Raw genomic sequence first — 17,536 nt, 5'->3', positions numbered from 1 at the left:
CACAAAGAGGAGGAAACAAGGAATATGAATGTTACAGAGTCTGCAGAAGAACCCATATTGCATAATTTTGCTATAGTCTCTGTGTTGTAAATATGACTGATGGTGATAGCCAGGCATTTGAATCGCATTTACATTTAGATTTACAATTTCATCAACATGTTATAGTAACAAAAGCCTGCAGGTCCACATGAGTCTCTCATACGTGCACATTTCTTTGATATTTTAGCTAATATTTGAGCCAGTCTGTATGGCATGAAAAATTAGGGAGTCTGTTCAATCTTTTGTCTGCACACATTAAAAAAATTATGGACTTGAAATGAAGAAGAGGCTTTCATCAATCACATCCATTGTTGATAGTGGCATGGAGTTAAACCAGAGCCAGTTATGCAGACTTTGTCTTGCAAATTAAAGTTTTTCTCCTTATTTTTTTGAGGTTTATTTTAGTTTGACAATAAATTAACGAAGATGAAATCATTTCATTGAACATAATTTTTGTAAAATACCTGAAGGACAACTGATAACACACTAAAAAATTAAATAAATAAAAAAAAGATAAAGAATCCATGCAAATAACCCAAGTTGGATTGTTAAAGAGGTGATGACTTTTTTTGCTGAGTTCTTTTACTCAGAAACAAAAAAAGAAAATTGTTAATTGGGGTGAAATGAAACCACTATAACAATTGTTTATTAAGAAATGTATAAAAAATATATTTAAACAATTGTTTAAAAAACGTATCTGTGCTAAACAAGGAAATGATTATTAACAGAATAAAGAAAATAGCTTAATGAGGCTTTTCAAGTGAGCAAGTTTTTCACATAGAAATGACAAAAGGAAAAATAAACTACTTTATATCATTTGTTGTTGTGTTTTTTTTTTAACAATTTCAATCTGCCTCATAGCAGTTAAAGGAACTACTATTAAATAACATAGCTTTCTAAAAGTTTATTTTTCCCCCCTTTCATCTGGAACACAATTACTATCGCCATTTTCTAATAAGTGAGTAGGCCGTTCTTTGAGTAAGGAAAATGTGGTCAGGGCCTGGTGGACATGGACAAATCTTAATTTTTAGAGACTAATAAAATTCACTAACTCTGAAAACAATCGGCGTTTTTAAATGTTTAATTTCAAACAGTAAAACCATAGATTTCAGAAAGATGCTCGGCTGCTGCAGACCCGCCAATTCCGTTCCAGCTTGACTTAGTGAAACGTTATGTTGGCCAACCTATTTTCTCTCACGTGAACCCGGAAGTTGTTGTTTGTCTCCTCGGGTTATCCGCCGGGAATCACGCACATTTTTGTTTTAAGGTGAGTTTATGCTTAATGACAACCAACAGCAAACACTAACACCGTTATCTTTGAGCAGGAGTTCTGCAGTCCAGTGTTTTTGTTTCCTTTCATGTTAGTTTAGGCTTGTAGTTCCTTATTGTTTACATCCGACCGGCTCCCTGAACACGTGTGTGACACGGGAATGCTAACCAGGTTGAGCCAAATGACTCGATGGAAGGTGGTAACCCATTTTTTCGTGTTGTTGGGTGATTTGCTATGTGCTTACACGATTTAGTAAAGGAAGCAGACATGCGCGTGTTTCCCTTGTCTTGCTAGTTAGTTTTTAGCTCAGAAATGCTAGCACAGGCTAATGATGGCAGTTTGGCTTCAAATTTTTTTGTAAAGATTTCGAACTTTTTATTTAGACTTATGTCCCGATATTCTTTCCTCAAGTTCGATTTTTAGTGTCTCGAACACACACATTTTACACTCAAAAGTTTTTAAAACGGAGAGACTGTTATAGCCATAAAATCAGGTTAGTGCTTCAGATAACAGTAATGAAAAGAAAACATTTGACGAGATTGCTTGCTGGACCCTTTTCATTATCAGATTTCTTTTTTAAAGTTTATGTGCTTGACGGACTTTAGCTTGATACTTTATTTCTTTTTTTTTTTTCTTTCCACATATGACTACCAGAAAAAAATGTCCACTCAGTTCTTTTATTTAAATTCATAAAAACTGCAATTCCCAGAAAACCAGTCCTTCACACTTGGCATTATTGGAAAGCTACAAATGTGCTCTGTAGATGCCAACATAAGTTTATTCAGTGATATGCAGTGGTTGGGAGATGTTCAGGTTTAGCAAGTTTTCATTGCTGGTAGTCAGGAAGATATTATTGCAAAACTTTGTAGTGTTAATGGTCTTAGAGTTGTTTACTAAATAAGTAATGGTGTTATATTTATACCACAAGAGGAGGAAATGACAGATCATCAGGCAGCAAATATCAGTCCTTATTCTTTTATTTTTCCACTTATGCTACATCCACTTATTTTTTCTCATTCAAATAAGCCAGAAATCAGGTAGACACCAAATTATTTGAATTAGTTCTATGGGTGGTAATACGATGTCTCCAATGGTCATTGTTGCATAAATTATCCTGTTTACACAATCACCGTATTCTGATAATCTAAGAAATCCGATTATAGATAGGTGGATAGAGCAATCATTCCATCCCACAACAGAGAAATTGATTTAAAAGTACAAAGAATCTTTACACATTATTATTACTATACTATTATTAAAAAGAATCTCACTTGTAGTTAAAATAATTAAAGCAGGATGAGCATATGAGGAAAAGTTTTTATTCTAAAGTTTCCGTCTTAGTGCATGTATTGCTCTTTGTAATGAGGAAAAACCTATATGTCACCTTAAAACTAAACACATACTGCGACATATAATCCTTATCCGGCTGACTGGCTGCTACTTTAGTCAGACCTTAATAGTAATAATGGGCATCTTTCACTCAAGTCTATATGCTAAAGTCTCTTTTAGTTTTCAAAGTCTGTTTGAGAAGTTTTAAGTTCCAGTAATCCTTTTTCCCATTTATTTGAAATTAGCTTCCGTCTCCTTTTAGCTTCTTTTAGGCGGGAATAATAGAGAACACATATGTCTTCAAGACATTCACCTACGACTATATTGATTAGGCACTACTGTAAATGTGGTGAAAAGAAGAAACACATGAATGTATTCATAACAACAGTGACACCTGAAAAAAGGAATTTGTTTTATTATTTAAAAAATTATTTGCTCATATGACATTTATTAAGATCTGAGATGATGTTTCACATAAATTCTGAATGAATTTGAAGTTTTTTTTTTTAAATAAAAGCAGAGAGGTGAACAGTACTTGGATTGGTTTGTCTATATTCATCTCATGAATTTTTATTTTGTGGAAATTTAGAAAGTAATAGATTTGAGTTGGGGTGTTTATTTATTGTAATGCTGTTTATTTGATTAAAATCAGCCATAAATGAGTTGAACCCTAACCCTGTGGTTGTTACACAGTAATACATATAGCAAAGCTAACATATCATTAAAGCAGTGTTATTGGGAAAAAGACCAAAGAAACTTGAGCGGATGTTTGAGGCGACTGTAGTGAAAGTCAATTTTAAATCTGAATTAATGTGGTTCTGATGCTGTGAGTTCAGTGTAAATTCCACCAGTGTAAAACAGTCATTTGTCACCTCCTGCTCCGTGTGCGGTGCCAAACTTTAGCACATAACCTCGCTCCCTGTGCACCCGGTGAGACTCTTTCTGTCCCTTTAATCCCTGGTGACCGGCTTGTGACCGTGTAGCGTGGCGCTTATGCAGTGTGTGCGGCTTGGGAGCCAATCATCTCCAGCCATCATGGCACAGACACGCAGGGCTGGACAGGGCAATGGGCCGGTGCTCCTCCTGCGTCCACTTGGTGTGTGTGTGAGGGGTGTGTGTGGGCCAGAAAAAAATGTTGACGGAGATTGGGAGAAAAAAGTACCGGTAGTTGTGTTTCACTGTGTTTTGTTAGTTCATTTACCCGTTTCTCACACAATCATTCAGAGCTGGAAATGGATGTAGGTGAAATCATCTGATAAGTTGTAAGTTTGATCCTCAAATGACTACAGGTTATAGTCTTTTAACAAGGCCTTATGGTTTTTGCTCCCTTACAATTAATCTAATTTATTTCCTTCTGGACAATGAATTTGATCTCAACAGATTTTCTATGAATTTTTAACTTTAGTTTTTCATATAATGTTTACTTTTGTTCAGGATAAGGGTGATTATTTATGTGAAAATGTGTTTTCATAACCAAATGAAAATTATGTGACGAATAAATGGATATTTAATAGGCCTGCACAATGTTGAAGTACAAAAATGGAAGTTGGCACTGGTTTCCATTTTTAAGTTGAAATGTATTTGTGCTCATATGTAAATGATACCAAGATGCGGAATAAAAGAACTAAATGGTAATAATATTCATTTTGATTGCAGCAATGAGCTGAATAAGCTGAAGCTCCAAAATAATTTCTTCTTTCATGAACCAAATCAGGAATCACTTGCAGTGATTTCAATGTTTAAACACAAAGTCTCTGAATTAAAATGCTGAGCGGATAAATCCAGATGAGGGTTAATGGTATTAAGTTATGTAACACTCAAGCTTCAGAGCTGCAGTGGATTACCTACAAGAGGTTAGTTTTATTGTACGTGGCCTGTCGATACAGAAACACATTTCCAAATGATAAGATGAAAGTCCATAATTATAGCATTTACACAGAATAAGTTAGAATTGTAGCGATAATAAGTTGTCACTGAATGTTACTGTGTTCTAATTTACAACCTATCAAGCTCTAAATATGACTGAATTTTCAGCATTCCTTGAGTTAAGTAGGAGCATAACCATGTTAATTTTATATATTTTTCCCATTGAGGCATGGGATTGGGTTATTTTTAAATATATGATTTTTAGGCATTTTATAAAAAAAAAAAAATTCAGTTTAGGTCAAATCCCTAGCTTTGCAGAAAAACATTTATTTTTCAGACAAAATTTATTCGGGAAGAAAAATAATTAAATGGAATTGTTTTGAATCATGAATTGAATTGTGAGCTTGTAAATTGAGACTAAATGGATTATTTTTAACTTGTCCTGTCCAACAGCTGGGCAGACAGTTGAGAACTGAAGGCCTCTTGTCTTGGACATATTTTATTTTAACAACAGGGGTTACTAAAAACTAAATGGATTTAGTATGATGACAGGGTTCTCCATCACTATTGGTCTGTTTACTCTAACACAGGGGTCTGCAACCTGTACCTTTCAAAGACCCATTTGGATCAGTTTCCCACTGAGAGGAAAGCACAGGGAACCACAACACCAGGTGTGTTAGAAAAAATGTTTTTGCCGATATATAGTGATAGTTCATTTGGCGATACTTGTGTTGATCCAAAATGTTGTCAGGATATTTATTTATTTATTTAAATTATTTTTATTCTCTGAGCGTGATGATTTCCTTTGATCTGTTCAAGGTTGTTCCAAAACCTTGAACAGACTTTTCAGTCTGTCAAACACCCAGAGTTAAGATGAATGAGATGATGGAAACAAATTCACTTTGATGCAGACTCCTTTCTATTTATTTATTTTCTTCCAAATCCAAAATCCAGGAGGCCTATACATTATTTTAATTTTTCGGATGACAACTATTTTTTATTAGGAAGCAGCTGTTAGTTTGTTGCGGGTCTGGAATCATAAGCGATGAGTCTAAGCCCCGCCCCCTCCTCTCTACCTGTTCGTTGTTTTTTCCCCGCGCACAACCCCCCCTCCAGCATGTTCTACACAGACAGCGCAACATACAGTCATCGTAGCAGCAAGGCGACAGGATAGTAGGGGCGTCCTGATGCAAATTTGATTAATTTTAAGCAGAAATGTGTGGTTTTAGTCTGGGTGGGTAAAAGGCTCTTTTTTGGGGGCGTTCATGTGCCCCCTTCGAGATTACCACTGACTGTCTTTCCAGAAAAAACTTTCCATCCCATAACACAGCTGCAGACACGCCCCCTCCGCGTTCACGCTGCTCTTTTCCTCCTGTCTGCTCGCACTACCTGACGGTGTTAAAGGCAGGACGACAATCTGAGAACATGGTAGTTATTTTACAAAACCATAGAGAGCCGCAGCACAGGTATTAAAGGTATAAAAGAGCCACATGGAGCCGCCGGTTGCCGACCCCTGCTCTAACATCTTAGGCAGCAGAGACTCTCCAGATTTGCTCTTTTACGGCTCAAGAGAACAGATCTATTCATTAATGCTGGTTGTCCTTTTTTTATAAGGCAGGAAAATCCAACTTTATTTACATCGTTTAATGTGGTTGCACCAATAGATGACATGTCTCTTGAGTGTGATTAAAAAAATATAACTGCAATCATGATTTTATTCAAAGGAAACTAGTATTTTTAGCAAAAAATCTTATTTCAAACTTGCAAAAAAAAAAATTAAAACATTACAATTAAAAGTATTTTTGGCTGCATCATTCACAACAGCCTTCAGCATTTTATGGCTTGTGGAAGGATTTTGATTGGATGCAGGCTATAGCTGAACGTCCGACACCTCTGATCCCTCCGATCCTTCTGAGCTTCAGAGATCACGGGTGATCACTGCATCAGGAACGGTCATTCATAGCAGCAGAGATAACCACACAGCCAGGGATTATTGTGTCCAGGACGGAAAGATAGAGCTGCATACATCCGACCGTAATCCAGTTTGGAGTTGCAGGAGTAACAGTTTGGACATAAATCTCACGGCTCCTCTCTTTTAATCATCAGTGTTATACTATGGGTTTCCTTGGATAAACCAAGTGATATAATATCACCATCAAGCCCTGGAGATCTTTCCTGTCTACATCTAAAAATGACTTTTAAAATAATAATGTTGATATAGTGATAAGGCCATCACCAATTTCTTTTGGTTTGGATTTTTTCTTTTATTTTAGTTTACACTCTAAGACAAATATATTTGTAACTGTCTGCACCTAGTTTGTGTATCTACAGTGTAAAATGAAAGTAAATAAATAAATCAGTTAATAACATTTTCTTTAGAACCCCAGCGTCTACATTTTTTTATTTTTTATTATAATTTAAATAAGAGCATATTTTTATTTTCCAAGACCGGTTTTCGAACGTTTAATGTTTGTTTTCTTGTCTTTTCAGTCTGTTTTTGCTCCTCACATCCCCGGATCAACAGGTGTGCTGGTGAGGCGTGTTTATGTGTCTACACACCTTCAGCAGGCTTTGGGGAAATGTTCAGTGCCCAGCAGAACCGGGAGGAGTTGGAGGATGAGCTATATCGAGATGATGGAGAAGACTCGGAAGGGTCCGAGTGCAACAGTGAGTTGGAGTTTCACCTCTACAGTCAGCTCCACTACTCCTCTAATCCTGGAGAGATGGCTGACCTGGACGATGCAGAGGAAGAGGAGGAACATGAGAGAAAGCGGGACACTGACACCAAACCCTCCTCACCTGCTTGCGACACTCTCCAGCTACACCTCAAGAAAAAGAATACAGAGAAACCAAAGAAGAGGAAGACTCAGCCCCAAGGCTCAAAGTTAACGTCGTCGTTTTTTGAGGAAGTTATAGTGATCGACTCAGGCCCTGATGTCATTACCATCTCTGATGACTCTGCTGAGGATTTTGATGGAGTCTGTTCCTCGAAAGGCGGAGCTTTACCCAAACAACAGACTTCCACTCCAGCACAACAGGTAGACGAGACTGTAATATACCCTGAATCAGAAATAAACTAGTGTTCCATCATTTATTATGGGGGGTACGTTTCTAAAAATATAACCCACAATGGGTGAAACCCACAAGGTAGGTTCACAGATGCTTTAGGGCTGTAAAACCCCTCACTACACACTTTATACCCTTTTTCTCAAAAAGACATGAACATTTTCAGACTTTTCTCTCTTGTTTAAACTCTCGAAGTTCAAACATTTGTAGAAAAATAAGTCCAGTCTTAGAGAATGAAAATAAAGATCTGATCTTCATGGAAGATTTATGTGGACTTGGAGAGCTGCATGTATCTGTACAGGGGAAAAAAGGAGATTGATTGACAAGGTTTCCGGCCAAGCAGGATGCAGAAAAAAAGTGTGCTGTTTTTTTTTTGTTTGTTTTTTTTAAAGTTAGGCACAACTGTAATAGTTGACACGCTCTCCCGCTATCTTACAGCCCCTCATAGGCCCAAGCTAACATATGTGGTCCAACAAAGATGGCAAGCAGCATCTGAGCTTTCCAGCTGTACAGTTTTGAGCCAGATGTCGGCTCAGACGAGGAAAACTAAGACGACCTTTGAATCTAGTCGTCTACAAATAGATGCATCGCAATGGAGCAGAGCAAGGAGCTTGTGGCCCGCCGATTGTAGCGTCTACGTCACAGCAACAGGCTTTTTCAGACTTTTTTTTGTTTGATTCACCACAATTTGAATAAAGAAATACTTAGAAACGCAATTTCTAACTTAATTTTCTCTATGCATGTCCTCCTTCATGAAAAAAATGACAAAAACGTTTGAAAGACACCAAAAACGCCATTTTCAATAGAGTGGGTCTTTTAAAGGTTTTCATTGGGGCCTTAAACAGAAACTCCAGGACTTGATAACTGGAAATTTAACCGTCAACCATTTCAGATTTTCCTTAAAGACTAAAACCAGTAGCAGTTTCCCCTTTTTAGCCTTTTATCAGCTTAAGTGAATCTGTTGAAAGTGAAAAGCTCAAGCACAGTAAGCACTAGAAAAATGAAGTGGGTAATGTGTGTCAAAGCAAATACCTGTGAATTCTTGGATGCTGGTTTTTCCAATGAAATGACTGGGTTGAGCAAGTTTTCTTGTGTCACTCTCAGGGCATCTGTGTAAGTTTGATCTCTCCAAAAACGCCCCCTCGTTCCTGTTTTAGCATGTCGCGTATTTTACGTTTTTTTTTTACACGATAAAGGGGGTTATTCTGGTTTGTGGAATGGCAGATTTTGCTGCTCTTTGTTGGACAGGCTGACCTGCAGCAGTGTAAGCTGAAAAATGTTTACTGTCTGATCACCCAGCAAACCAAGACGAGGAGCAGAAGTCCTGCCGTGCCAGTGGCCGTATTGTGCAGCAGTTCAGAGTCCGAAACCACATCGGATTCCTCCGATTCATCAGATTCTGAGGATCTGGAGAACTGGATGATTCTGGGTCAAGGAAAGCGGGACGAGGACCAGTCCATCTCGCTTCACCTTGAAGGGGCTTCTGACAGCAGCACAGGTGAGCGTTTGTTCTTATGTGTCAGCAGGAAAACTTACTAGAAAATATTTATAATTTGTTAGTTTTTTGGTGCATTTTCACAAGAAGGATTTGAAGGATGGACACCTTTAGTAATGACTTGTACCATGCCCCTCAGTTTACACACATCAAAATGATTAGGAGCAGGCCATGTTGTCTACGTGGTTAAAAAACCTGTATGTTTGTGGACCAGCTGTGCTTTGAAATTTGTACATTTTAGCATTCCTGGCACTGTCTGTTTCCTGGTTGCTCTCCTCCCTGATGCATCTTTAAGTATGCCTGTGTGCATTATGTATTAATATGTGTGTGTGGGGTGGTGCTTATAAAATATTCAATTTCTAATCAGCATGCATGTGTAAATACACACGGATACCAACAGTCGTAACACTTATGCCGAGAACAGACAAACAAACGGGAAAGCGGGAGTGCGTGGGAGGTGTATGTGTGTGTGTGTGTGTGTGTGGGGGGGGGGGGGGGGTAATCAGAAAAGGAATAAAAATGTTTCCTGCAAATCTCTTTAGATCTACATTATCTTAACCTGCAGCCTCAGCAGCCCCCTCCCCCCCCACCTCCACACTCTCCCATCTTTCTTTTATCCCATTTTCTCACTATTGTCCTCCCATCTCTGTCTCCCTTACCATTTTTTTCCCCCTCATTTGAATTTCCCTGGGCTGGTGTTTCTGCAAGAGTGCCCACTGTCTCCTCTACACACAGCAAGGCTGAAGAAAAGGGAGGGGGGGTCTGGAGCTGGTGGGAAGGCTTGAGGTCTTGGCCTGGTTTTGGGAGGATAGGAGGATTTTAGGTCTCTGTCTTCCTGTCTCTTGTCTGGCTTCTCTCTGTGATCTTTGGAGCTTGACCTCATGTCTGCACATTGGGGGTTACGGGTGTGGAGTAGAAAGAGTCAAGTGAGAGGAATGGAGCTGGGCTTTGTCAAAAAAAAAGAGGGAGGGGGGCAAATAAAGGCAAGGAAATTAAGGGACGGGCCTCAGTAGTCTTGAACCGCACTCCCATTCCTTGCTCGGTGACAAAATCAAAGCGAATACTGTGTCTGTTGTCGTCAGCTCGCAACAATGCCAAAATGAGTTTCCTACATGGCTAAAGTCCTCTTGAGGAGAGAAAAGGATCCTTAGAATTTATTCTGACAAACATTTATTTTCACTTCCAAATCAATCCCTCTAACCACAAATGTAAGGTTTGTTGGACAACTATAAATAGTAATTAATATATATATATATATATATATATATATATATATATATATATATATATATATATATATATATATATATATATATATATATATATATATATATATATATATATTTTAATTGAAATACATAACAATATGATAAACAGACCTATTTTTATAATAGAAAAAGAAACAAACAATATAATTCATCAAAATTAATTGTTACATATTATTGATAGTCTCCCACAATGCAATTCACCTGTGAGGCCATTATGATAGAAAATCTAAAGTATTTTAGGTGAACATCTTTTTGTAACTTTTTCTTTTGTTATTTCAGTTTTCACCCTTCAGTCTCCACCTTTTCTGATCTTGCCTTTGGTTGGAAATCAAAAAGTCTCCCCAGCGATGATGCCGGCTTAACATCTGACTCCTTGACGATACAATTTAGCCGACGCTCGCTTCAAACGTAGTCGATGAAGTTAAGGGCTTTTGAGTTAATCAGCTGATGCTCATAAGCCATAGCAGAAACAAACACTGGAGAACAAGGAGGGAATGCTGGGAAAACATGACGTTTCTGCTGATTTCATGCCACTCTTTATATACAGATGAATACGCAGGGCCTTTTCCACTCAGAGAGGAGATGTTATTTCTGATGGTGCTTAAAAAATAAAGCAAAAACAAAACCTTTTGACTATATTTGATTTTATTAAAGTATAGTAATACAAGAAAAACACAATTTTGGTTGTTCTTCAGCAAACATGAAGCATTACAAGAGGCAGAGATTCCCAATATCCTCCTAAAGTTTAAAATAGAATATAGTGCTAAATTACTAAAATTAAAAAAGACCTTAAAAAACAACCATATTTTGAACCACTAATGATGCCAACATTTCAAGTTAAAGAACTACCTCCTTTTTTGTTGTTTTAACTTATAAGAATAGAAAAAAAAAGAATAAAAGTATTTCTGTAGCTCTGAGTTGGCATAGGAAGGATATTTAAAGTAAAATTAAAGACATTTTGCACCGTTTATTGATTAGTTTTCTCCTTTTATATAGAACATTGATACACTTGGAAAAGTGGCTGTCTAGCACCTGGCTGTGAGGGGCAGCTGTCGGTGGGTGGATCTGTGAGGACGTTGGATGAGTTAAAAAAGAAAAGATTAGAAAAGGCGGATAAACTGGAGCTGCCCGCTTGTCTTGAAGCTATGCAGCAGCAACCAAACGGAACAAGAGATGGAAAATGGGCTTCCCAAGATTCAAGCCGCCTGCCTCTCCCACCCAGAAAGGGTGCACGTCCTTGTGTAAAGGATCCAGGGTATAGGCGGGGTGTGCTGAAGCCCAACTTGAATCCAGGGTGGTTAAACTTCACTCGGTGGTCACACTTTTTTCCCCTCTGTTGCTTGCCCCCAGTACTCCTGGCTTGTGTTTTGTTTCCCTCGGTCTTGGTCAGTGCACATCAAACTTTGCTTGAGGCTTAGAGAGGCAGCTCTGGCTCACTATCGGGGTGGCCGATCACATCAAAGTGTGCTTAAGTACGAGTGTGTTACTGTGTGTGCTTGACTGAAAGTCTTGGCGAGTTTGAGAGAAGCGAGTATCTTCGTGCTAAGAGGTTAAGAGGAGGAAGGTAAGCTTTTCTATTTTCTATTATTTCTCATCTTCTAGGTTTTACAGACTTGTTATCCAGTACGAATCTCTGGAAGACTCCTTACTTGGATGAAAATTCTAGCTTATTGTCCCATTTGTTTAAATGTGCTACTTTAGCAAGATTTTTGGTTGGGCCTGCAGTTTCTGTCAATCAGAGATCTCTTTTGGGTTTTGTTTTCCCGAGGCCACGTGCCAGAGTACAACATGTAGAAAAATGGATTTTGGCCGACTCTGATTGCATATGTGAGAGTATGTGAATGCACAGGCAATCTGGATTGCAAAAATGAGATCACAATGGCACGCTGGGGTACTGCAGAAGGTGTTTGTGTGAGTGTGTTGCTGAGAGTGCATGTGTGCGGGCGGGCGGGTGGGTGGGCAGGCACTGCGGAAGGGAGACACGGATAGGATCAGCTCTTATCTTGGCTGCCCAGTGCCACACGAGGTGTAACGCCACACCCACACTACCACACAGTGTGTTTGAACAGGCACACACATACACACCATGAAATCACTGTGCCATAGTTTGACTTGTATTATCCAGTTTTTACAGAGGATATGCAAATGGGACGAGTCTATACTCTGTAGGTCTAATTTCGGCGGATGCAAAGAAAAATGGGAGAAATTCAGCCGAACGCATTGTTGTTGTTTTTTAAATCAGTGATTTTTTTTGTCAGTAAAAAGGAAAAAAATGAATCAAACAATTTCATACAATTAATTTGAACATTAAATATGCTCAAGTACTATTTTTAATTTGACAAAATATTATTTCACATAACAAAAAAGTTAGGAATCTATGTGACAAATAATTATTATATGAAGGATTTATTTTCTGCTCTTAACATTCCTTAACATAAGCCTCCTTAAATTCGAATTAAGCACATTTAGAGGATCTAGAAGCTTTCTTGGATAATTCTTGGGTAGTGGAAAGCTGCAGGAGACGGGCCCCGAAAAGGATTGGCTGCGGCGTCCGTCTGCCAGTGGCGAGTTTCAGCGTAGACGTCAGCGCAGCTCAGAGGTCCAGGGTTTTGTATGCACAAACGGAAATCTGTCTCAGTCTTCGTGTCTAGCAATGTTTTTTTCTGCGTTGAACCTTGAAGTTTTTTTTTTTTATATGTAACAAGACTTTTCACATTATTATCCACTTCTTTAGAGCTTTAATCTTTTGTAGTTAGACATTAAAAAATGCAAAAATATGTAAACATAATTCGAACAATATTTGTTAGATTTTAAAATTTGAGATATTATCTAATTACATTTAATTTAAGTTGAAATATTATAATGAATTTTAATTGTATTACTTTAATGTTTTACAAGTAATTTCTGCCTGTAATTGTCTGTTCACGTTGACAAAACTAGTCTTTTTAAGTCCTCTTTGCCATCACAGAGATTCAGATGTCATCTGGGCTTTTTCTGCTTCACCTTTTATGTTTGTATGTACATATATATGTTTATTTATATGCCACATGTATCTGCATCTGGAAAGGACAGATCATCCTGTTTGAAAGTAATCTTTGTCAAAATAATTTATGAAAATGTGGCTATTTTTTTCCTGGAAACTTTGACTTGAACACCCACAGACATCTGCGGTTGTGGCTGCAGGTGCTCATTTGTATGAATTAGACTGTTTGTCTTCAGAGAAGTTTCATTTAAATATAATCTAGCAGAAAACATTATAGCAACATCTACACACTTCTCACTTCTCTATGTGTTAGTTGCAGGCATTATTCAAGGAGACTTTTAAGTACAGTAGTACAGATTTAAATGATTTAGCTACAAAACTTGTTCGAAATTTATTTTGTAATTATTAGTTTAATTCAAATCTATTTACTCTGGTTGTGTTCATATTTTTATGCTTATTTATTGTGCCTTTTTTTTGTGGTTCTTGTTAAAATGAGGTGTCGTTTTGGATCGAAAGTGAAGGTGTGATATGAGTCTGGATGTGTTGTGTGTGTTGGAGTGTGAAGGTGTGTGCCTCCAAAGACAAAAAGTGCGGAGCCAATGTCGGCCTCACCACGCCTGAGGTGAGCCCAATAACCGTGCCCTGGCCCAGAGGACCGAAGATTCTCCGTCTTTAGTTCAGAATAGATAAAGAATGTGATCTCAATGAAATTGTTTCCAACTCCTAATATTAATGGGCTCTCCGAAGAAATTTGATTTGAGTTTTTGTGTGTCAAAATCAGTGTCATAGCTGTTGGAATGAATGTGAGTTAGTATGAAATCCTACCACAGCCTGTTTGCAAAACTCTAGCCTGCAGGAATGTGTAATAAACTGGAGACCAGAGGGTCCCTACTGTAGTTAAATGTGTGTATGTGGGATGGGGTGATAGGTGAACAGGGAATCCCCACCTCCTCCTTGAACCCTTATTTAACCGGTATATCCCTTTGAGAGTAAAACAAATCCCTTTTTTCCATCCAGAACTGGAACAGACATTGTGCCCTGAAGCTACAGAATGACACATTTGACCAAATACTCACAGAAATGATATAATAGATGATTAAATAAAGCTTGAGAGAAATTGTACAACTGGCTTTGTGTTTCCAGGCTTCTAAAAGCGTTGCATCATTTTTGGGCTTTCACTGACCTGCTTTGCACCAACCAGGACAGAACTTCTCCACCTATTCTCTCCCCTGGGTGTTTCCTTTAAGACGACTCTGGCAGCGAGGTGGGATGAGTTGAGAGGAGAGTAGCAGGGGACAAAAAATGTCAATTACAATTACCAATAATAATCATTATAATTAAGCAATCACTTAATAGGAAATCAAATTATTGTGTGGGGTGGGGGGTAACAGTGGAACTAAGGGAGCTCCCATGAGACTATAATAATTTCTGTTCTTTTATTTGACCAACCAACTTTCCCTTTATTGTCTTTTCTTAGTTTTTGGGCAGGGAGGGGTCCTTGAAAGGGCTTTATTAACTGGTAGCCTAAGGTGTTTTTTTTTTTATTTTTGGGAGGGGATTTGAAAGAAAGGGGTAGGGAGCACGTGTATTAATATTAATACGTTTTTGGGATGAGGTAGAGGAGAAAGACAAGCAAGCAAAGGAGGGGTCAATGGGCAAAAGGCAGTCATGGATCCATAAAATCACCTCTTTTTTTTCTCTCCCCCTCTTGCCAATCTACACCTCCTCTTTCTGTCACTTTTTTCTCCCCCTTTTCTCTGCCAGTAGCAAAGAGGAGAGCCGTTTTGGATTCATAAGTTCATTTTAACAGTCAACAGGATAAGAGGGAGAACCACAAACACACATTTAGGGTGGGTACACTTGCTTCGGTATGCAAAAGGTTACCTAATAATAGCTGGCCAATGTTTTTCAGAAGGTCCCAGAGGATGGTTGTGTGTGTGTGTTAGTACGTGTGTGCACGAGAGGAAGACTCTTGGCATTGTACCACACAGATATACACACAAGTGTCCCTGTTTAGCAGTTTTCTCTCCAGAGGCTTTTTGGCAGTGTGTATGTGGCCACTCCAAGGCTTCTGCCCATGTCTCTTAATTAAGACCCTCGTCAGACAGAGACCAGCTGGGCCTGGTCTGGCCTTACTGGCACCAACTCCTAATTTCATGCAGTCTTTACATATTTCCTCATCCTTGAGTCCGTTCACCCATGCTCACTTTCCATCAGCTTCTGTAGCCACTTTTTCCATCTGATTGTAGCATGTAACCCTTGTTTGAAGGCTTTTAAGTTCAGGATTTTCATGATCCTCGTCATAGAGGCTGACATTTATACTAAACCTGAGTTTAGGGAGGCACCGATTAAAATAAACAATTAAATTAAATGAATTACAAATGGGGCTGTGGTGCAAGGGGACCTACAGTCGACCTATAATCAAAAGATCGCAGGCTTCGTTATTGCCCTGTCCACCCGTGTGTCGAAGTGTCTTTGGGGAAGACCCTACGTTGCTCGTGGTGGTTATAGGTTGGCGCCAGTGTTCAGCAGTGGAAGTGCCATCAGTGTTTTAAATGTGTGTGTGCATGGGTAAATGGGGCTGTGGCTGTAAAGTGCTCTGGGCCTTCTAAGAGCGCTATAAAAGTAGATACCATTTTACCATTTAGGGAGCAAATAGCAACAAATCTCATGAAATAGAAGTTCACAGCTTAAGAGACTCAAATTTAGGTGTTTGGGGAAATGGTGTCATGATAAAAATCGATCATCCAAACACTAGATATCAAACAGGATAATTAGTCATCAGATCATAGATTGCTTGGAAAAAAAAGGTTGAAATACAGATCTAAACCGTATGTCTAACAATATGAGTCGGAAAGGTTTAGACTGGTGCAGGAATGCAGATAAATCTGTAATGATAAAAACTGTTGATGTATTATGTCATCGTGGTAAATTTTATGTTTTTGGAACATTTGTTGACAAATGGACACAAATGTATTCTAGATCTTGATGTTCTTTGTGTTTAATTATAATGATCAACTCTGAAAATTGTGTTTTTGTTGTTTTAATGTCCTGTATAATTTTTTTTCTCATGATGGAGGACTTGCATCAAGAAAATGAAAAAATTAAAACTGCGTTTCGGAGTATTTATCGAAATCATGGGAATTGGAAGTAGACAAATTAGACAATTCAAAAAAAAAAGCTTGTAGTAGTAGTTACGTACAAACTACAATCTGGGGACCAAAAACTCCCAACTCCGGTCCATTCTGATGCATCAACTTCAGACGACTAGATCCATGTAGGTCTTTCCTTTTCCTCGTCTGAGCCGGCATCTGACTCAAAACTGTACGGCTGGATAGCTCCGATATTGTTTGCCATCTTTGTTGGACCGCTCATGTTAGCTTGGGTCTATGAGGCTGTAAGCTAGCAAGAGACTGTGTAAACAGTGGGATGATGGGAAATCAGTGCTGGCTTACTCCCCGGCAAAAGTCCCTCCCACACCTCAGGCAAATTTCTGATGAACTGCAGCAACGCCGAAACTGTGTCCTAGAAAACGACGTAGGTTTCTTGATTTTGGCTAAAAACAGCATAATCACAATTAAAGGACCACTGGGAACGCTTTTACAATAGATCAAAATAGGATCTGAGTGGTACTTTAAGGATTTTTGTCAGAAGGAACTCATAAATCTTCAGCTCTTCCTCCAATCTATGTCAGCTCTGTATTCTCCTCTGCCCTATTTTCCATACATCAACACCAGGTCTTGGTTATGTGACAGTATTTAGATTCGCAAGGGCAAGATTTACTCCAGTACCTCTGAGCATGCATCACGAATGTGGCCAGGCTTTTTTTTATTATTCTAACACTTTATCACTTCACATGTCTAAAAGTGTCAGGACTTCTCTTAGCCCCGAAACGTTTTTTTCTTTTGCATCGTGGTTTGTTGCAGTGTGTGTCTGTGAATGTCTATCAAGCCTTTGCCCATTGCCTGTGTTGCTGCATGCACGTGTGCCAGTGCATTAGCACACCTAGGCCGCCCCTTTATCCAGGGGATTATGGTTAAATGAAATGCCGAGATTGTGGTGGCGAGCGGCTGATAAAGCCCCAGTCAGCGTTGGGAGAGAAATTTAATTATTGTGGATAAAATCAGAGCGGAGGAGATATTTGCCGACTCGTTGGGGACTTTAGTCATTGATATTTCTTCACATGCTTACAGACCAAATTCATAGTTCATCATACTCTT

General features: G+C 38.6%; 1 protein-coding gene across 3 annotated transcripts in view; it reads left to right on the top strand.

Moving 5' to 3' along the window:
• Positions 1 to 1,168: 1,168 nt before the first annotated feature.
• The window catches only part of LOC144991194 (zinc finger CCHC domain-containing protein 7-like), a 62,509-nt gene continuing 46,141 nt past the window's right edge, over positions 1,169 to 17,536 (top strand). The window contains exons 1-4 of one of the 3 annotated variants that reach the window (XM_078945171.1): positions 1,212 to 1,306; positions 5,095 to 5,175; positions 6,995 to 7,542; positions 8,870 to 9,068. In XM_078945171.1, coding sequence (XP_078801297.1) covers positions 7,084 to 7,542; positions 8,870 to 9,068 — 658 coding nt within the window. In that variant the 5' untranslated portion in view covers positions 1,212 to 1,306; positions 5,095 to 5,175; positions 6,995 to 7,083. Of the gene's footprint in view, positions 1,506 to 5,094; positions 5,176 to 6,994; positions 7,543 to 8,869; positions 9,069 to 17,536 lie in introns of all 3 variants that reach the window. The other 2 variants (XM_078945168.1, XM_078945163.1) reach the window with 2 other exon arrangements.

This window comes from Oryzias latipes, chromosome 1 (assembly GCF_053564925.1).
Source record: "Oryzias latipes strain Hd-rR chromosome 1, Olatipes_Hd-rR_3.1".
Lineage (NCBI taxonomy): Eukaryota > Metazoa > Chordata > Actinopteri > Beloniformes > Adrianichthyidae > Oryzias > Oryzias latipes.
The sequence above is the reverse complement of the archived record's forward strand: the minus strand, read 5'-3'. Positions and strand labels throughout refer to the sequence as shown.